This window comes from Myotis daubentonii, chromosome 2 (genome assembly GCF_963259705.1).
Source record: "Myotis daubentonii chromosome 2, mMyoDau2.1, whole genome shotgun sequence".
Classification (NCBI taxonomy): Eukaryota; Metazoa; Chordata; class Mammalia; order Chiroptera; family Vespertilionidae; genus Myotis; species Myotis daubentonii.
Genome location: NC_081841.1, coordinates 51852983 through 51874964, shown reverse-complemented (window position 1 = coordinate 51874964; position 21982 = coordinate 51852983). Strand labels below are relative to the sequence as shown.

At 47.2% G+C, this 21982-nt stretch overlaps 1 protein-coding gene and 1 pseudogene across 7 annotated transcripts in view; both read left to right on the top strand.

The window, feature by feature from the left end:
* GALNT6 (polypeptide N-acetylgalactosaminyltransferase 6) overlaps positions 1 to 14392 on the top strand; it is a 31152-nt gene extending 16760 nt beyond the window's left edge. For 5 of the 7 annotated variants that reach the window (XM_059682901.1, XM_059682905.1, XM_059682902.1 and 2 more), the window contains 8 exons: positions 2943 to 3092; positions 4152 to 4386; positions 7751 to 7868; positions 9076 to 9276; positions 9794 to 9925; positions 10524 to 10625; positions 11678 to 11830; positions 12711 to 14392. In XM_059682901.1, coding sequence (XP_059538884.1) covers positions 2943 to 3092; positions 4152 to 4386; positions 7751 to 7868; positions 9076 to 9276; positions 9794 to 9925; positions 10524 to 10625; positions 11678 to 11830; positions 12711 to 12824 — 1205 coding nt within the window. In that variant the 3' untranslated portion in view covers positions 12825 to 14392. Of the gene's footprint in view, positions 1 to 2942; positions 3093 to 4151; positions 4387 to 7750; positions 7869 to 9075; positions 9277 to 9793; positions 9926 to 10523; positions 10626 to 11019; positions 11217 to 11677; positions 11831 to 12710 lie in introns of those variants that run through there. The other 2 variants (XR_009451211.1, XM_059682906.1) reach the window with 2 other exon arrangements.
* Positions 14393 to 15327: 935 nt separating this feature from the next.
* LOC132226536 (small ribosomal subunit protein eS24-like) lies at positions 15328 to 20589 on the top strand (annotated as a pseudogene).
* Positions 20590 to 21982: the final 1393 nt, after the last annotated feature.

Here is a 21982-nt window from a genome sequence, read left to right as displayed (position 1 = left end):
TGAGGAGCCACCATTACTGTTTGGATTTGGATTTTTTTTCTTGTTGTTTTTTGTTTGTTTGTTTTTTAAAATCCTCACCTGAGGATATGTTTTTCTTTATTTTACAGAGAGAGAAACACCGATTGGTTGCCTCCTGTACGTACGCCCCTGGGGATCAACCCCACAACCTTTTGGTGTACAAAGAACATACCAAGCAACTGATCCACCCAGCCAGGACTGGATTTTGTTTTTAAGTGCAATTTCAAACCACTGTACTGACATGATCTGATTTAGTTTTGTAAGATAACTGATGTCCACCGTGGCTGCTATGTCAAGAATAGATTGTGAAGAATGGTGTAGAACAGAGGCCAGGAAACCAGTTAAGACATTATTGCTGCTGCCCGGCATGGCTCAGTGGTTGAGCATCGACCTATGAACCAAGAGGTCATGGTTCAATTCCCAGTCAGGGCACATGCCCAGGTTGTGGGCTTGATCACCAGTGGGGGACATGTAAGAGGCAGCCAATGATTATCTCTCATCATTGATGTTTCTATCTCCCTTCTCCTTTCCTCTTTGAAATCAATTAAAAAATATATTTTTAAAAAAGACATTATTCCTGAGGTGACAGTGAGGATCAAGAGAAAGAACTGGCAGTACTTGCTGATGGACTCATTGTCAAGGATGAGGAAAGGGTAGAATCCAGCATGACGCCTAGGTTAGAGCAGCTGGAGGGATGCAGGTACCGTATACTGACAAGGGGGAGCTTGGGGTACAGCTTGGGAGGAAATCTGGAGTTCCATTTTGGGCGTGTTTGGTTTGTGGTTCTGTTATACATCCATGTGAAGATGGCAAGGCCAGGAAAGAAGACTTAGGAGCCATCTGCATATTGATGAGACTGAATAAGGCATCTGTGCTGGAGGTCACAGGAGTCTTACAGCCTCTGTCATGAGTCATGAAGCTGGGTTGGGGTGGTGGGTACTAAACTTAAATTAGGAGGCTGTTGTCTAGGGGGCATAAGAAAGTATGGATAGGCTTATCTGTGTCTCCATGCTCTGGACACATGTCCAGTGGGTCCAGGGGTGTGACCGGAAGACTGTCAGGGGTTGACTCACTCCCCTAGAAGGGCCTGCACTCATGCTCAGAATCCACAGGTCCAGTCCAGCCACCTGAGCCCGGGGGGAAGGTATGGGAGAAAGGCCTTGTAGAGCTCAGGCCCCCTGAGGTTCACAGCTCAGTGCTTTGCAGTTTCTTACCACAAAACCCACTTCCTATGATGTTCTGTCCCTGAGTTATCTCCATCACCATGAATTTCCTGTGAGAAGGCGAGGCTCTTAGTTGGGGTTCCTCCCTGCTTCCTGTTAGAACCAGCAGTTGGGGCTATAGTTGGGTTATGAGTCTGGGAGGTCCATGAAGGCAGGACCCAGACCAGGCCCCTCCCTGACCAGGGTAGTGTCAGGCACCTAGGAAGTGAATTAGCAGATGTTTACTAAGTGAATGCTGGGCCAAAGCTGCCAAATGAGGCTAATTTTGACTCATAAACATTGGGGACAATACTCCCTATTTCATAGTGTTTTAATCTTCATAGAGAATATTAAGAAAGTCAACATAAAACCACCTAGTTCAGCCTGGCTGGCATGGCTCAGTGGTTGAGCATCAACCTATGAACCAGGAGGTCAGGGTTTGATTCCCAGTCAGGGCACATGCCCGGGTTGCAGGCTTAATCCCCAGTGTGGGGTGTGCACCAGTCAATGATTCTCTTTCATCATTGATGTTTCTATCTTTGCTTTCCTCTCTGAAATCAATTTTTTTTTAAAGCACATAGTAGGTACAAGTATTTGGACGCTGTGTGAGCAAGGTCTGAGCACTGGGCTGATCCCACAGCTTGAAAGAGAAAGGACACAATCGTCGCTTACACCTTCCCCTCCACTTCCACTTCTGAAACTCCATTGCACAATCAGGAACAGAACAAGAGCATGGGAAACCAAAATCACAGTTAGTAAACCATAAGTAAGATTTGGAATATGTTTCAAGATGGATTGCTTCAGAGTAGAGCTATTTTTAATGCTCTGAGGATTCCAGACTGAATAACAGGATTATGAAGTAAGCCTCCACTCAGAAAAAAATGAAAGATCTAAGCAGAGATACCCCTCCCTTCAAAAAGCTTTCCTCATCCCCAAAATCAGGATGGTTGCTCTCCCCGACCCCTCCCCTTCCCCCTGCAGGCTCTCAACCCTGTACTTCCTCTGACAGGTTACTGATCACCCTAGGTAGCTGGGCTCACCACTGTGCCTGACCAATGGCAGGCACTTGATGCATGTTTTTAATTTAATTAAAAAGAGGCTCTTCACCTTCTCATTTCCTAAAATATTCCACATGCAAAGCAGGTAATAAAGGAGATTAGAGTAAGACTTCTTGCTGCCGGTCCAGCAAGTAAGAAATCAACATTTGTGTATTCTACCTGGCAAACTTATTCTGAGGAGCCTGGAAGACAGGGAAGCCGACACTGGAAGCTGTCACAGTCACTAGGGGTAGAAAGGAGAGGAGGCTGGAATTACGGCTCTGAAAGATGGCAGCTGAAAGGCTGCAGAGACCAAGGGGAGCATCTGAAGCCCTTGTCGGAAGTTTATACTTGATTTAGACCAAAAAACACAACCCTGAGGTCCTGTCTCAGACATCAGAGGTGCCTAGGTAAACAGGCACCGGACCGACACTGCAGAGCCAGGGTCCTGGCCAGGTGGGCTTGGGTGTCAGGGTGCTGGGCCACACACAGGACTTCCTCCTTCCCCCCCCCCCCCCGCCCCCTTCCCCACCATCTGCTTCCATGGACTTGCTTAGTGCAGTCGGTGTGGGAGGATTAAAGACTCGGGCCTGCTGGAGGCCCAGGAGGCCAGCGCTCCGTGCCCGCAGGGGATTAGGTTTTCAACCAAGCGGTGAGCTGACTTCAATGACACTGTCCCTTCCAGAGTATTTAAAGGAGCAGCTGGAACAGTACGTGAAGCAGCTGCAGATCGTGAGGGTGGTGCGGCAGGAGAAGCGGAAGGGGTTGATCACGGCCCGACTGCTGGGAGCCAGCGTGGCACAGGCAGAGGTGCTCACCTTCCTGGACGCCCACTGTGAGTAGAGTGCTGGCCTGGCACCCAGGAGGCCTGGGTGTAGTCCGGCCCACCCCCTACCCCGCCCTGGCAGAATGAGGAGCTGTGACCATAGCATCAACAGGCCGCTTCCTGTCTGTTCTAGGAGTGAAGGAGGCTTGGGACTCTCTCCAGCTTCTTCTAGTCCTTTCTCACCCAAATCCCAAGGGTGTTTTGTCAAGAGACACACACAACCCTAAAACGATTGGTCACCCCCCAGTTGCTGGGAGTGTGCTCCGGAGCCCCAGCATTCCTCTCTCCCCAGATCTGTACCTCGTTCTGAACTCAACCCCTCAGAGAGGCCTCCTGTTACCACTGGGACTGATCTGTGTGGAGCTTTCCTGTAGGGCCACCTGGAGCCGGGAAAGCCTCCCTCACCCCAAACCAAAACACCTCCCACCATTCTCAGGGAAAAATAACTCCTAAAAGCAGTGATATATATTGGGGAAAGCCTAGAAAGCCAGAGGACCCGGGTTTGCATTCTAGCAAGCCTCAGGTTCCTCATTTGTAAGATGGGAAGAGGATACCAACCTTACTCACCGACAGAATTATTACTCTGAGGGCCAAATAACGCAATATACACAGTTCACTGAAAATCTCAAAGGGCTGGACAAATGAAAGAGATTGTTATTCTACAACTGGAGCTGCAGCTTGAGATGCAGATATTCCCCGTAGGGGGACACCTGCTTCTGAAATCCACGCTTGGGGAGGGGGGCTGATTCAGTGGGTAGGCTGGGAATCTGAAGACACCCACCCAGGGCCTTTCCTGTGCTTTGGGATCAGCTGAGTCCATGTGAGTCCCCTGAGACCTCCATTCTCCCCTCCAGAGCTGCCTGCATCGTTAGGTTGGGGGAGGGGAGAGGAGGCGGTTCTCAGATCTCTGCTCTGAACAGCTGTGAGCGAGCTTGCCTGTGTTTCTCAGCCTATAGCTAGGGAGTGGATGGAGAATTCTCTTGTCCTCCTGGGTCTCCCCGCTGGCCTGGGGCATGGGCTCAGCTGTGATCAGGACCCTGACAGTTGTCTCCGGGTCTGGGCTTGCAGGTGAGTGCTTCCACGGCTGGCTGGAGCCCCTCCTGGCTCGCATCACCGAGGATGAGACGGCGGTGGTGAGCCCAGACATCGTCACTATCGACCTTAACACTTTTGAGTTCTCCAAGCCCGTTCCGAAGGGCAGAGTCCATAGCCGTGGCAACTTTGACTGGAGCCTGACCTTCGGCTGGGAGACTCTACCTCCACATGAAAAGCAGAGGCGCAAGGACGAGACTTACCCAATCAAGTAAGGACCACAGCCTGGTGAGCCCCCAACCCGGCCTACATGGTCCCAGACTCACCTAGTCCTAGGGACCTGGGCCATCTCAGGTCAACATTTATTAGTGCTCTAGCGAGCACCTGACATATTTTACCTAATTCTCATCCCCTGTGATCAGCCTGTATAATAAGTGAGAACATTGAGTTTCTTAGAGATAAACATTGGCCTCAGGTTACACAGCTAACAAAAGGTGGAACAGGGATACCCATCCTGGCCTGTCTGACCCAGGCCTGCGCTTCTAACCATGGCACTAGACTGCTCTTGTCTGCCACTTACTGTGTGCCTGGCACTGGACTCAGGGCTCTACACACTGTGTCATCTATTCCTCCCTATTTGTAGGAGACTGTGACTGGTGTTTGCAGAGGTGCGGAGAGAGAGTGGGTAGTGGCCATTGTTGAATAGCCATTGTAATAAGAGTGGGTGGCATGTGCTCCCAGGTCATTCTCTTTGAAAAGACTGGAAACGTAGTAAAAGAATAGTGCAAGTGTTCTGCAGTTTGCAGTTTGTTGCAGTTGCCCTGAACTTTTTGGTAAAGAGACAAATAGTAAATATTTCAGGTTTGTCCGTTACATATAGTCTGTTGCATAATATTCCTTGTTTGTGTTTCTTTTTAAACAATCCTTTAAAAATGTAAAAACCATCCTTATATAAACCCAGAGCCTTATATAAATCCAGGCCAGGTTTGGTCCCCAGGCCATAGTTTGCCAACCCCTGAGCTATAGGATGGATGCATGAAAGTTTACCCATTACCTTCCCCTCATACCTCTACCCTGCCCTTCCCTCTCCAATTGCCTGTTGGTGTTGTTAGAGACCACAAGCTTATTTTATTTAACCCTCACCCGAGGATATATTTTTATTGACTTTTAGAGAGGCAGGGAGAGAGAGAAAGAGAAACATTGATTAGTTGCCTCCTGTGCATGCCCTGACCAAGGATCAAACCCACAACCTAGGTATGTGCCCTGACCGGGAATCGAACCTGCAACCTTTTGGAGTAGGGATGATGTTCCAACTGACTGAGCCACCCAACCAGGCAACCACAAGTTTATTTTAACAGATATTTCAGCCAAACTGAGTTGGGGAGTGGCTTTTAGAGTATCTTGTGATTATCTGTCATTGTTTTCCTATACGGGACAGGAAACTCCAAGGTCAACTGAATATATATCTGGGATGGAGGGAAGCAGAGGTAGGAGATACAGTAAGCAGAGATAAGAGGGAAGGCTTGAAAGGAAGAGAGTGTTGGAGTTCCTCCCCCTCCACATGCCCAAGTCCTAACACATGCTGCCCAGAATCTCAGTGGAGAGGGATCAGATGGATGCCACAGGAAGTAATCCCGTGGATTCTGAACAGCCAGCTTCTCTGTCTCCATTAGAAGGAGAAGCAGAAACAGAAAGAAGAGAGGGGAAAGAGAAGGCAAGAGGGAGAAAAGAAATGAGAACTCCCTATTGACTGCTTCATAGATGTCTTTTGTTTGTTGTGTACAGCAACAAAGCCCTCCTCCCCCAAGCTGGGTGCCAGGCACACAGTGACACAGTCAGGGACAGGGCACCTGGCCACCACCCATCACTGATGTCCCTGGCTACAGTGTCTACGGACCATACAGCTGGAAGATAAAGCTCCAGTGTTGGAGGAGCGAAATTGCTGCCTGGTGGTGTGCATGGCTTGCCCTCAGCACTATGCATAGTACCCCACCAGGAGGCCTGCAGGCAGTACCCTTTACTCTGAAAGCTAACAGGAGGCTGAGAGGAGAGAGAAGGGACCCAGAGGATCCTAAGACGTAGGCCTGTAGGCTGTGGGTCTGCAGTGAGTTTCCCTGTATAGGGTTTATCCTCAGAGGTCATTTGTCAGGGGCTTCTGGGTCAGAGACCTTTCAAAGCCAAGGGACAGGCCCAAGGCAGGAAGAACCTCAAGAAAAAGTAGGTTAAGCCCTGGCCAGGTAGCTCAGCTGGTTAGAGCATTGCCCCGATTCACCAAGGTTGTGGGTTCGATCCCCGGTCAGAGCACATACAAGAAGCAACGAAGGAAATAAGGAAGGAAGGAGGGAGGGAGGGAGGAAGGGAGGGAGGGAGGGAGGAGTTCCAAAATGCTAATCTGGAATCCCAGGACTCTCTGAACCTTTCTGGGTCTTATTTGTGGGGCTTAGAACTCCTGGGTCAGAACCAGTGACAGAAAGCTGCATGAGCATGAGGGTTTCCCCAATTAAAATTTCTTCCAGAAAGCAGCTGCAGGAGCCAACTTCAGGGCAACAAGAGCAGCCACAAGGTTAACTCCAAGGTCAGGCTCTTGTGTAGTCACCTTAACAGATCAGTCCAATGAACACAGATTGAGCCCCTGCTGTGTGTGAACCACCTTGATTGGTTCTGGGCTACATGAAGAAGCAACAGAAGGGGGCAGCAAAGCCACGTCCAAGAGAGCCTGGCCAGGCACAGCTACCAACACCTCCTGATTAAGTGTCTGATAGTCAACCCTAGTCTCCCCTGGCCCCTACCCCCACCTTCAACCCTTAGCCCAGCTCCCCTTCTGAGCCACTCGGTATCTATATTCTAGGAATGAGATGTTTTTGTTAATTTGTCTTCGTATGGGTCTGTGCCTCCCTGCTTTTGTCTGAAAGCCAGAATCTTCTAGTAACCTCCAAATGCTCCTTTCGGTGTAAGTTGAGCTTGATGTCATCTCACTTCCTATTCTGTTTCCAGGAGTTTTCCTCTGTCCAGAGCAGCTGGCAGATTTTCCCCAAAGCTAGTTGCTCATGCAGTATTAAGTACCAGGGCTGGACTCCTACTAAAACTGTGGCTTTCTAGTCCCTCAAGGTCCAGGGACTCTGAAAGACAATAGGGTCAGTTCAACTCATAATATTCATTCATTCATGGTTTGAATCCTATGTCCAAAAACAATTTCACATTGCTTCTAATAACCAACTATCTACTATGCTCCAGGTACTTAGCTGCCAAAAAGTAAACAAACAATGGTAGCTTTACCGTCTGCTACGTAACGAGACTGAGCTCTCAGTGAATAAGATCTGTCTTTCTTAACTAACATGTAGCACAGGTCCTGGTGACTGGTATTTAATACATCTTTGGTTGAATAGATGAATGGGTGCCTTTTAGAAGAGAGTAATGATAATTACATCTCTCCTTGATCTAGTTCCTAGAAGGTAAAGAGACATAATAAAAGCTCAATAAACATTTGCTAAATGAACTACTTAGTGGAAGAGGGGCTGTCTATCCCAGGAAAGGGGGTGGGAATAGGGTAGGAAGCATTAGCGATGAGTCCCAGCTTTCCACTCCTCTCACTTCCTCCCCAGAAGATGCACATGCTTCTCCCTCTGTCTCTCCAGATCCCCGACGTTTGCTGGTGGCCTCTTCTCCATCTCCAAGTCCTACTTTGAGCACATCGGTACCTATGATAATCAGATGGAGATCTGGGGAGGGGAGAACGTGGAAATGTCCTTCCGGGTGAGAGTGAAGAGGGCTTCGAGGGGGGAACCACAACATCCCAGGGGACAGCCTGAGAACCTGTCTCTTAGGCAGCAGAAATATAGCATCTGGAACTGAACTTAAAAGGTGGCTGTTTTCCTGGCATGACTCTGCTTTCCCTCCGCTCCCCTCCCTCCCTCTGACAATGGGACTTTGGGAGTCAGATTAGACAACTTGAAACAAATTACTGAGCAGAGCTCCTCAGAAAGAAGGGATAACAGTGGTAATAGGCATTGGACGTCTACAGACCTCTTTCATGGTGTCTGTAGAAAAGGATTAGACCCTGATCATGGTAGAGGACCCTGGAACAGGTTAGTGAGCAGTCACTATCTTTTTTCTAGAAAAATCAGGTTCCCCTTTCCAGGTCAGAGGACATGTGCCCTGGTAGTCTTAGAGTTTCCCTGCCCTATGTTCAGAAAGCTCTTCATACTGTAGGAGAAGATGGGGCCCAAATTTCGGTGGACCCCAGAACTCTGAGGGGTTCCAGGAATAAGGCAAATCAGGATTAGGTTAGGAACAAAGGATTGCCTCTTCGTGAAATCTATACAAATCCCCATGCCAGTGGAGAGGTAATTAGTAAGTAAATGAGCTCATTTGTGAAGTCACCTCTCACAGTGCCTGGCACGTACTAAGCACATCTTTAATACCTGCTGTTACTATGTATTTCTGTTTCTGCTGTACTAAAATGAACAACATATCTCCTAATTTGAAACCTAAAAAGAGGAGATACAGGTGGGAAGGCTTAAACAGAAGGGTCACCAGCTCATTCCCCATAACTCCCCGAGTTCTGATTCTAGGTTCATCCATGAGCCTCTGACCTCTCTTCAGTCTCTGTCCTAGGGAACTAGTGTGCTACCGGTCCAGGTGACAACCAAATCACATTTTCAACTCAAAAAGCCAAAGTTAGCCAAACTGTCTTTTCTCTAAAATGGGTCCTGAGGGCCATTCAGACATGCAAATGTGCTTACATCAGAGTGAACCGGTATCAGAGAGCTAGGGATTGTGTGTGTGTGGTCATGGCCTAAGAAGAAGCCTACTCATTGTCCTTTTTTCCAGGAGAGAAAGTAGCATTTCCTTGAGCTTCCTGGACCTGGGGTCTGGTGCTCTGGGAATGGAACAGAGCTGGGTGGAGGGAGGTTGCCCCACCCAGCTCCTAAAGGCCCCATTTTGTGTCCTCTTACGGCAGGTGTGGCAGTGTGGGGGCCAGCTGGAGATCATCCCCTGCTCTGTGGTAGGCCACGTGTTCCGTACCAAAAGCCCCCACACCTTTCCCAAGGGCACCAATGTCATTGCTCGCAACCAAGTGCGCCTGGCTGAAGTCTGGATGGATAGCTACAAGGAGATTTTCTACCGGAGAAATATGGAGGCAGCAAAGATGGCCCAAGAGGTGAGATGAAATGGTCCTCCGGGGAGGGTCCAGATGAAGAAAAGTACAGAATCCCAGACCGTGTCAAGAGCTTAATGATAGAGGCCCACCCATTTCTACCACCTTAGACCCTGTGAGCTAGCCCAGGGAAGCTAGAGAATGAGGAGAGGAGTCTTCGTTGTCCCGGCCAGAGAGCCCCAGTGTCTTTTAGGAGGGGAGAGCAAAGAGATTTGGAGAAAGAACCTCTTCCAGGAGGACTGGCTTTGCTCTGAGAGGCTCAGAATGGGGCTGGGAGGACACTAACTGGGAAGTGACAGGAGATGAGGGAGTAAGGGGGGTACGGGTGGAGTTCCCAAAGCCAAGATGGGGTTTGGGATTGGATGTGAGGCTGGGCCAGTAGCTCCAACAGGTCCTGAGCAGGAGTGAGCCTGAGACCCATTCTGGGCAAAAGTGACCCCAAGAACTCTGGACTACTTCAAGCCAGGCAAGAAGGTCAAGGCTGGTGGTACTGATCCTTAGGGGTTTGTCTTGTTGACAGAAAACCTTTGGTGACATTTCGGAACGACTGCAGCTGAGGGAACAACTACACTGTCGTAACTTTTCCTGGTTCTTGCACAACATCTACCCAGAGTTGTTTATTCCTGACCTGAAGCCCACCTTCTATGGAGCTGTGAGTCCTGAGAACCAACTTGCCTGCCCATCATCACAGAACCCCCTAGAGAAGTTCAAGACCACTTTCGCCACAGACAGATGACAAATGAGAACTGCATTTTATTCTCCACACTTCTTTATCCAGAAGGAGGACTTTAGAGCTTCTAGAGATAGCTAAAATCCTTATGAGCAAACAGCCTATAAGCAGTGACTCGCTCTGAAATGCTCACCTGCATCAGAATCATCAGGAAGGAGTGTTAAAACACAGACTGCTGATTCAGTGGGACTGGGGTGGAGCCTGAAAATATGCATTTCTAACAAATCTGTGGGTGATGCTGGTGGTCTAGGGAATCACACTTTGAGAGCCATGGCTCATGAGGAAATGCCCATGTGCTAAGGACTTCTCCACAGACCTAGCAGCCTAAGAGGTGGCCCAGCATGCCCTGGCCCCGCCTCTGGGCTGTGCACCTCACTTTGCTGTTAACTTCAGGCATCTGGGTTAATGAGCAGAGGAGAAATCCAGTCATGCAAATTTATTCCAATTGGGCCTGACACCACAAACTAAAAATCTCCTGACTATGCTGTCCTGGTTTCCCTCTCTACTCCCCCTTCTGCAGATAAAGAACCTTGGTATCAATCAGTGCCTGGATGTGGGTGAGAAGAACCACGGAGGGAAGCCCCTCATCATGTATGCCTGCCACGGCCTTGGTGGCAACCAGGTATATAGCCCAACCCTACTGAGCAGGCCCAAGAGAAGCCTGTCTCTGAGCATCTCCTCTCGTACGGGGTCCCCTTCCTCCACTCAAAATAGTCCTTTCCGAAGGACGAGGATGGGGGATATCCAGAGAGAGGAGGAGATCCCATCCCTGCCCTCAGAAAACTCCCAGTCTGAGGAAGAAAGCATGACAGAGACAGACAAGGTCTGAAGTCTGAATTAGGGACATACAGAGAGCGCTGGGCACCAGTGCTGGGTGCTAGGAAGGGATGGGGGAGGGGAGGGTTGTTCATCAGAGACGGCTTGCTGGAGGATGCCAGCTGCTAAGTGATGTTTTAGGGTAAGCGTGGGAAATTTCTGAGCATTTTCCCTCATCTACATACAACTTCTATCTTCAGTGCCTCTTCAGCCCAGAAAATAACACTGTGATCCTACCACCCCAAATGACCCCAAAACAACCACCTCCTGACATCTTAGTCACCTAGCATCCTGAAAATGTACTCCATAACCCACAATGACCCAGCTCTTTCCTGAGGAATAACTAGTAACCTTTTTGGCCTGAGTTCCTCAATCTACCCTGAATGCCCAGCGTTTGGTAAGAAAGAAGGACTTGAACCATAATTGAAGCAAGGGAAGGAGTGGCTTGGGACACTGAACAGACTGTCTATATGAAGACAGTCATTCTAAAACAATTCCCTGTACCACTGGCCTGCATGATGACTTTAGGTGGTACATTGGTGAACTTTCTTATTTTACTAGTAATCTATTAACAAAAGAACGAGAATATCAGACACATGACTTCACAGATAATGCTTAACATGAAGCAAGGTTAATATTTTAATTAAATAAAAAGTATGAATTAACTATTATTCCAGTATAACCCAGATATGGTTAAAAATTCCTGAAGGTGACACTTGAATTACTGAAGTCTCGTTGCTCACTCACTTGCCTCCCCAAGAGGCCATCTGTGGTTGGCATCTTAGGGCAGATGGCTTGGGAAGGTGGTGGGCAAACTCTCCGCCTGTCTCTCAGACCTCCTCTTGTCTTGACTTCTAGTACTTTGAGTACACAACCCAGAGGGACCTTCGCCACAACATCGCGAAGCAGCTGTGTCTACACGCCAGTGCTGGCACTCTGGGCCTTAGGAGCTGTCACTTCACTGGCAAAAACAGCCAAGTCCCCAAGGACGAGGAATGGGAATTGACCCAGGTAAGTCGGCCTAGAAAGTTCAGTATCAAGAACCCAAGGCCACCACTGCCCCCCGCCCCTCCTTATTTTCTGTATCTTATGCCTGAGATACCATGGAGTAGATCAGTACTAGAAAGTATGGAGGGTGAGGGCTTGGTCCCAGGCAGAGTTCCCAGGGCTTAAGTAGTGTTTGGTGATGGCTGGTCTGGCTGATAGAAAGATAGGGTCAGGTGTGTCATGGCTCAAGTATTTTTTGACTGAACCTAAGTAGATGAAAGTGAAGAGTCTCTCATGGTTCCTGCCTGCCCTCCATGTGTCAGGCACAAAACTATGCCACTCACATACATTGATTAATATTTCAGAGGTTCTTCCCAAGAAGCTCAGCAAGTTTGTGGCTGGCCCAAGATTCATAGCTAATAAATGGCAGGCCTGAGATTCAGACCCAAATAAGTCTGACTCGAAAGCACAGGCTCTTTCCATTAGACCACACTGCCTCAGGGTCTATAATGTAACTTCTACAGTACTGAGCACAAACTAGCTCACTCTGTTCTACCCCAGTCCTGTCCCTGGGTTAGGGAAAGAGGAGGCTAACCTTGGGGCTCCAGGGAAGGGGAGAGTCTAAATATGATCCAAGGCAGAAAGTGGAGGTAGGCAGCAGCGGCCCAGGCCATCTGGAGGAGGCAGGCCCTAGCCTTTTCCAGTTAGCCCATGGTCCTTCCTCTATTCCAGCCATTCAGGCTAAAGCTTGGGGTGGGTAATTGACACAAGAGGAAACTCAGGAATGCATCCCCTAAGAGTGTCTGGCACATTGCCAGACCTTTAACAGTGCTATTTATTGCCCCCTAATAGCACTGTTACAGGACTGAGGCCCAGGTTGACCCTTTGCTATGTCATCTTTTAGGATCACCTCATCAGGAACTCAGGATCTGGTACCTGCCTGACGTCTGAGGACAAAAAGCCAGCCATGGCCTCCTGCAATCCCAGTGACCCCCACCAGCACTGGCTCTTCATCTAGGCCCCAGATCATCACCTGTGGAAGTCCCCACAAGCCTCTCAGGAAACAGTATTTTGGGGAACCTGATGTTTGGGAACCTGAGCATCAGCTTCTCTGTAGGCCTTAAAGATGGAGTTTAAACCTAATTTTGGATGTCAAGGCAGGACCTTCCTACTCCTTGCAACAACATTGGGCCCATTTTCTGTTCTCCACATTGATGGAAGAGACTGTAAGAGCACACAGTACTGACCCAGAGCTTTCCTCTGTCCTAGAAACAGACTTCCAAAGCAGAGAAAGCTCCTGGGACAGGGCCCAAGGCAGCAATGCTGAATTCAAGAACAGTACCTCTGCATCCATGTCCTGACTACCTGGTCATCTAGAGCTGGGCATACAGAATCTAGTGACATAATATATTCTAGCAGAGACCTCTCTGTTAGCGGTCTAAGAGCAACTCCCTTGCTAATAGTATGCCGAGTTTATAGAGCCGTTTACGGTTTACAGAAAACACCCTGATAGGAATCCTTCATTTACTTCATCTGCACAATGACTCTGTAAGAAAGACAGGACAGGGACCGGCACGCCCATTTTACAGATAAGAAAGCTGAGGCAGGGAAGGGTAAAGGAGGTTGTCTGTAGTCCCACAGCTAGTGGATGGCGGGAGCCAAGACTGAGGCTTGATCTTGAATACTGAACCAGGGCGCCTTCACCACAAAAACACTAAACACTAGCCACCGCCATTCCCATTCTCCGTTCCCTGCATTCAGATAATTTCTGGCTGGCTGGTCTCTACAAAGCCCAGAACAATGGAGCCAGGTAGCCATGAGGGAAACCACACAGTTCATGGAGCCAGCAATTCTCAGGTTTAAGTCCCAGACCCCCCCCCCCTTTTTTTTCCTTTTCAGTGCCCCACATGTAATGTAATGAAAGGCAAAGTAGCCATGGATGAAATGGAGGATAGACGGGGGCAGTGTCCACTAGCCCCTGACCTTCTAAAATTCTGTAAGACAATTTGAAAACCATCATTTTAGTCCAACCTTATCATTTTCCTATTATGAAACCGAGGGCAAATAAGTGAGGTAATTTGCCCAAGGCCACACAGCAAGGCACTGGCAACCCTGAAGCAAGGACCCAGATAAGGCTAACAAGAGCCGTAGGAAGGCTGAAGAATTAAGGACAGTGTATAGTCAAACATGACTGCATGACTGGCCTGGTCTGCTGAAGCCCTCGTGTGGAGCAGACCTGGCACGCATATCAGCTCTTTCCTAAGTAAGTCGGACCCTGCACACTTGGACTCAGAATTCCTTATGACTTTCAGTAGCAGGTTGTCATCTTAGGCATCACCACATGAGGGTGCCAAGGGACCACAGCTGCCTCTCCTTCCCTGCAACTCAGTACTGCAGGTCTCCTAGGTCCCTGAGGAGCCTTCAGGACCCTGTAGAGGAAACATTCTGGGATAGCCCAGCCAAAGGGAGAAGGCAGAGCATAGCCTCTCCCATGATGTGGCCTGAGTGGGAAAGGTCTTTTCTAGAAAGAGAAGAGAATTGGACATGAGATCCCTGTAGAAATAAAGGTTTTGTGGCTTTGGTAAAGGAAGTTTGCATTGGATTCCTCCTCCCCCTGCATGGTTCCTTCGCTGATCCCTTTGAAGAATCTATTGATTCAGGCTGTGAAGAACTACACACATCTGAAAAGTCCATCACAGCACCTTGCTCTTGTTCCCAAACACCCTTTGGCCTACGTACTGTGTGTCAAGCATAAGTAGACATGAGGAGTTATAAGATGAGACTCTTCCCCTGTGGAACTCAGATTCTAGGTGGAGAAACAGAGATGCAAGCAACTCATGGAGTGTTCAGAGATGTGCTAGGTGAGTTAGAACAATTCCTTCCATTTTGGCCCTAAATTTTAGGGGGGTTAGGGAAGGCCTCACAAAGATGGTGACATTTGACATTAGACCTCAAAGGATGAGTCCTCAGGTGGAAGGACTTAATAAACAAAGATCCCATACAAGAAATGATCTACATGAGAAGAGATACAGAGGGACAACGGTATAAGTGGATCTGGGAAACCAAGAGGACATCAGGGTGAGAGAGCAGTAGATGTAGAAGCTAGAAGATCAGGGCTACATAACTTTCATGGGCACTTTTGCCTTCATAAAAAAAAACATTTAAAGTTATGTTTTATAACTGCTTTGGTATAAAAATGAATATAACCCAGGCTGATGGTATTCATTTTACTATGGTTTTAAAAGAAAAAACAGCCCATCCAGCCTGGCTCAGTGGTTGAGCATCGACTTATGAACCAGGAGGTCATGGTTTGATTTCTAGTCAGGGCACATGCCTAGGTTGTGGGCTTGATCCCCATTAGGGGGCGTGCAGGAGGCAGCCAATCAGTGATTCTCTCTCATCATTGATATTTCTCTCTTCCTCTCTGAAATCAATAAAAATATATTTTTTAAATTAAATAAATTAATAAAACATTTTTTGAGCCCCTAAAAGTATTGTGGGCCTTAGGCACTGTGTCTGCTATGCCTACTGGGTAAGTCAGCCCTTTAGAACAGGGGGTTGGGGCCCAATTGAGAAGGCTTTGAATGTCATGCTAATAAGTCAGGTAAGCCATAGGGAGCCATGGTCCCTAACTCTAGCCCTACTCTGGTTGCATTAAACATCTAATCATTTATCAGGCCTTATTTGCCACTTATCCCAAAATCCCTCATACAGTCTATAACATCACCTAACAGCTCTCCAGCCCAATCCTATCTAATAATAGACAAACATGGTAATTGACCATACCTTTGCTACGCCTCCCATTGGCTAATCGGCACAATATGCAAATTAACTGCCAACAGAGATGGCAGTTAATTTGCATACGTAGGCTCCAAGCGGCAGAGGGAAGACTGAAGGCGGCTCCAGCCGGAGCGAAGGCCTGGGTCCCGGGTGCCGGAAGAAAACCGGTGCCGGCAGCCAGGAGAAGGGAAGGCCTCTCTAGTCTTATGATATATGCTCAACCAAGGTGCCCTAAGGTGATTCCTTGCCCCTACCAAACGCAGCATAGCCTCTCCCAGGGGCAATCATAAGAGTAACAGGAAGTGAGAGATGCAGCACAAGAGAGAAAATACCACATGACATAACTATAGAGTAGGCCCAGGTTTGGGGGTAAGGAGGGGACTAGGGAAGGGCGGTAGTCAAGAAGAAGGAGAGAGCACCGACACGGGTGGTAGAAAGGCTCAAGAAACCAGCTTCATTGCCTCTCTTTAGCCAAGGTGGGTCTTGCCCTAACCTGACATCTGCCCTCTTCCTTAAAGTCCACCCCTTTAACCACTCTCAGAGCTCACCTAAAACCTTAAAAGCTTGCTGCTAGCCCTGTGCATTGAATGGCTGGTCCCCTTTGGGGATTTATTTCCCACCTGAAAAGTAGTGGTGCCATTGCCAAGAAGAGCTAAGTGTCCCAGAATTTATTATCTACTTATATATTAATTACAAAGTAATTCTGTACCAAAGTCAAATAATACAGAAAATGTGAGTTTAAAATGTGAAATTTATCCTCACAATGCTCTTATACCTAGTAATTCATTCTCTAGATATAATAACTTTATTGCTTGGTAAAAGCCCTTTAAAACTGCTTTTTTGTAAATCTACAAATGCACATATACACAGTACCATATTGTTTGCAACTTGATTTCTTTACTATGTGAACGACATTTTTTCATGTCAGTTTATTTAAGTCTAATTCATTCCTTTTTTTACTTATTTTTCCAAATTATACGAGAAAGTTTATTAAGATTCCTTGCAAAAATTCCATCAAAGCAGATTTGAAAGAGCCTATGTGATCCATTTGATCAATTACTATTCTTGTTGTGTATGTGCAAATAATCAGGCCAAACTAAAACTGGACTTAATGCAGTCTCTTTGAAAATGAGGGTAATCCTAGAAAAATTGTGTTTCAATGGGAACCACCATGTCCAATTGTGAATGTTGAACTCCAGTGTAGTTAACTGTCTTCAAAGTTTTGCTTTTCAGATTGTGTCTGTGTATGCCATACAGTGTCACTTTCTGGAAACTTTGGAGGTGGTTGTGGAGGTAGTTTTGGTGGGAATGACAATGTTGGTTGTGGAGAAAACTTCAGTGGCTTTGGTGGCATCTGTGGTGGTGGTGGATATGGCGGCAGTGGGGATGGCTCTAATGGATTTGGTAATGATGGAAACGATTTTGGAGGTGGTGAAAGCTACACTGATTTTGGCAATTACAACAACCAATCTTCAAATTTTGAACCTATGAAAGGAAGAAACTTTGGATGTAGAAGGCCCCTATGATGGTGGAAGCCAATACGTTGCCAAACCATGAAACCAAGATGGCTATGATGGTTCCAGCAGCAGCAGTAGTTATGGCAGGGACAGAAGGTTTTAATTATTGCCAGGAAACAAAGCTTAGCAGAAGAGGAGAGCCAGAAAAGTAACAGGAAAGCTACAGGTTACAACAGATTTGTGAACTCAGCCAAGCACAGTAGTGACAGGGCCTAGCTGCTACAAGGAAGATGTTTTAAACAATACTCATGTGAATGAGCAAAAATATTGAGGATTCCCTAGCCAGTTTGGCTCAGTGCAGAGCCTCGGTCCGACGACTGAAGGGTCCTGGGTTTGATTCAAGTCAAGGACACATACCTCGGTTGCAGGCTCCATCCCAGGGCCTTGTGCAGGAGGCAACCAACTGAAGTGTGTCTCTCTCTCATATCGATGTTTCTCTCTCCATCTCTCCCCCTCCCTTCCACTTTCTCTGAAAATCAATGGAAAAATATCCTCAGGTGAGGATTGACAAAAAAAACAAAAAAGAAAAAAATATACACACACACACACACACACACACACACACACACACACACACACACTCTGAGTGGCCAGATTATTATGACCACCCCATCAGTACTTCGTTGGGCCACCTTTTGCCTTCAATACTGTGGCGATTCTTCCTGGCATTGACTCCACGAAATGTTGAAAGGTGCGCTGAAACCGGTTTGGCTCAGTGGATAGAGCGTCGGCCTGCGGACTGAAAGGTCCCAGGTTCGATTCCGGTCAAGGGCATGTACCTAGGTTGCGGGCATATCCCCAGTGGGAGATGTGCAGGAGGCAGCTGATTGATGTTTCTAACTCTCTCTCTCCCTTCCTCTCTGTAAAAAATCAATAAAATATATTTTTTTTAAAAAAAAGAAAACAAAAAGAAAGGTGATGTGTGGAATCTGACACCATGCCTGATAAATAGCACTGTCCAGTTCTGTGAGATTTGATGGCTGTGGAACCAGCTGCCTGATGGCACTTTTAACTTCATCCCACAAATGCTCAATTGGATTGAGATCTGGTGATTGTGGGAGCCACCTAAGCAAGGTAAAGTCTCCCTCATGTTCTTGAAACCACTCCTGCACAATACGAGCACCGTGGCATGGCGCATTGTCTTGTTGGAAGAAGCCACCTCCATTGGGATATGCCATCAACAATGATGCTTAGATATGTTGTGCCATTCAGACGTTGTTCCACACGAATTAAAGGGCCCGAATCATGCCAGGAAAGCATGCCCCAAACCTTAACACTGCCCCCACCAGCTTGAAGGGTTGTACTCATGCAGGTGGGGTGCATGCTTTCGTGCTGTTTCCGCCAAATTCTCACACTGCCATCTGCATGATGCAACTGGAAACGTGATTCATCGTACCACATGACTTTTTTCCAATGCTCAATTGTCCAATCCTTGTGTTCCTGTGCGAATTGGAGACGTTTTATCTTGGTAACTGCAGACAGCAAAGGTGTTCGAACAGGCCTTCGGCTGTTTTGCTGATTCTCGCTCCATGGCTCCAAGCGCCAACAATCATCCCACGTTCAGAGGCTGTTAAATCGAGTTGTTCACCCATATCTTCAGAAAAAAATCGCTCCTACTGTCGTGGTAAACCACCTACTTCCCTATTTATAATGGTCTGGCCCTCTAGCAACTTCAGCATGGAATTATAGCTAATTTGCCTACAAACGTCAGGTGGTCATAATAATCTGGCCACTCGGTGTATATATTAGTTCTAAAAAATAAACAAAAACTCAAGGACTGTATTTGTGACTAATTGTATAACAGGTTATTTTAGTTTATGTTCTGTGGAAATTGTAAAGCATTCTAACAAAGGATTTTCATATAGATTTTTTTGCACCCATGCTGTTGATTGCTAATTGTAATAGTTAGATCATGATGCTGAATAAATATCTTTTTATTGATTTCAGAGAGGAAGGGAGAGGGAAAGATATCAAAACATCAATGATGAGAGAGAATCATTGATCGGCTGCCTCCTGGAGATCAAACCCGCAACCCAGGCATGTGCCCTGACCAGGAATCAAACTGAGATCTCCTGGTTTAAGGTTGACCCTCAACCACTGAGCCACACTGGCCAGGCAAATGTGTCTTTTAAAAATAATAACAATAAAATGCCCAAGATTAAAGACAAAAAGAGAATCTTGAAAACAGCAAGAAAATAACAGTTAGTTACCTACAAGGGAGCTCCCATAAGATTGACAGCTGATTTCTCAACAGATATTTTGTAGGCCAGAAGGGATTGGCACAAAATATTGGCACAAAAAGTGATGAAAAGCAACCAAGATTACTCTATCCAGCAAAGCTGTCATTCAGAATCAAATGATAGATAAAGAGCTTCCCAGAAAAGAAAATGCTGAAGGAGTATTACAAGAAATGTTAAAAGGTCTTCTTTATAAAGAAGAAGAGATTGGTGTGGTAGGCCTCCTGATCTGGCCACACCCGCACACCAGCACTGCCCAGGGTCCTTCTGTTGATATAATTGGCCAGGGGAGAGTGGTCCTCCTTTCCTCTCTGGTTGCTTGAAGATCAACTTCTATCATAAATAAAACAGTAACTATCTGAACCAAGAAGTTCATGACCAACAGACTACTTCAGCAGAAACAAATCATCATTGACGTCCTTCACCCAGGGAAGGCAACAGTACCCAAGACAGAAATTCGGGAAAAACTAGCCAAAATGTATAAGACCACACCAGATGTCATCTTTGTGTTTGGATTCAGAACCCATTTTGGTGATGGCAAGACAACTGACTTTGGCATGAATTATGATTCCCTGGATTATGCAAAGAAAAACAAAGCCAAACATGGACTTGCAAGACATGGCCTATATGAAAAGAAGACCTCAAGAAAGCAAAGGAACACAAGAATAGGATGAAGAAAATCAGGGTGACTGCAAAGGTCAATGTTGGTGCATAAAATTTGTCAACAACGTGTCGCTCCCTCTGGACATTTCCAGGGTCGTCTTCTTGTCAGTGTGATGCAGAAGAACACACATTGAGAATTTAGACTCAGCATTTATGATGCCTCTGCTCTTTCTCTCTGCCCTCAAGCAATAAGCATCATTAAAAAGAAGAGAGCCCGGCTGGCATGGCTCAGTGGTTGAGCATCGACCTATGATCCAGGAGGTCACAGTTCGGTTCCCAGTCAGGGCACATACCTGGGTTGTGGTCTTGATCCCCAGTGTGGGTGTGCAGGAGACAGCTGATGAATGATTCTTTCTCATCATTGATGTTTCTATCTCTCTCTCCTTCTCCCTTCCTCTCTGAAATCAATAATAAAAATATATTTTTTAAAAAGGAAGAGAAATTCCCCCCCCCAAATTTTTTTTTTAAATAAATAAATTAAAAGTGCGGCCAAAGTCACCATCTATGCCTACCACTAGGAGATGATGCGGGGCATGTAGATTTGACACTAGTTGTGAGAGTCTTAAATGTAGTCTTAAAGAATTTAGTTTTTCTTTTTTTTATAATCCTCACCTAAGGATATGTTTTCATTGATTTGAGAGAGCGAGAAAGAGAGAAACATCTATTAGTTGCCTCCTCTCTGCACCCCAACCCACAAATCAGATATGTGCCCTGACCCACAATCTTTTTGGTGTATGGGACAACACTCCAACCAACTGAGCCATCTGGTCAGGACCTAAAGATTTTGGTTTTTAAGCAAATACAGATTGGGCTTCTCTGAGCTAGTCCACGGATACAGAGATGGATGTGATATTGGCCCTGCCCTTAAAGGTACACTTTAGAGCAGCGGTTCTCAACCTGTGGGTCGCGACCCCTTTGGTGGTCGAACGACCCTTTCACAGGGGTCACCTAAGACCATCCTGCATATCAGATATTTACATTACGATTCATAACAGTAGCAACATTACAGTTATGAAGTAGCAACGAAAATAATTTTATGGTTGGGTCACATGAGGAACTGTATTTAAAGGGCCAGAAGGTTGAGAACCAGTGCTTTAGAGTATGTGATGTTGAGGGGTAACTTTTAAAAGGCCCTAAAGCAGCCGTGGGCAAACTACGGCCCGCGGAGCCGAAAGAGCAGAGGGTTCTCTTGCTCTCCCCTCCGCTCCTTCACCAGCAGCAGTGTTAACATGGCAACGTCGGGAAACACGGCCGCAGCTCCTTCTTCTGAGTCCAGTTTAAGAACCCATTGTGGCCCTCGAGTCAAAAAGTTTGCCCACCCGTGCCCTAAAGTCTCCTCTTAAACTCCTCATCCGAAGGCTAGAGCTGTCTCCTTACTCTCCAAAGGAGGTAGGAGGTGGGAGGAGAATGACAAGAGAGACCCTGGTCCCCAGCCCAGCTCAGCCCTCCTCCCCAAGCTCTATTCTGTTAGAATGCTGGGGTTAGACTGGAGAGGGAGCCCTCCAGGTTACCTGAGCATCATAGTTTACATTCCCCTGACCAGCTCAAGGACCTAAAAACGTGACTGTTTGGATAGAACTCCTTCCAACAGCTTTTCCAGGCCTCTCCTGTATCTGCAGACATGAAAAGTTGAATTCTGCAGTTCTAGGGACCTGGTGACTTTGCTGCTTCCCTCTAGACTTCCAAGCATCCCGGCTCCCCTCTGCCTAAAAAACCACTACACCCATAGTCCTCTGCTCTAGGGCCTCCCAACCCAAAGTCCTCTGCCTGCCTCAAGGCATACTGCATCTCCCTCTTTCCTCTTCTACTGACTGATGGGCAGAGCCTTTCGCCTCCTGCAGGACATGCCCACTCCTCCACTCTGCTTCCCCTGGCCTCTACCCTTATAACCCTCAAATTATCTCGCTATCCCAAGGGCTCCCTCTTCTAACTCCCCCACATTGTCCTCTGGGAGTTCTCTTTTCAGCTCTCTGAGTCTC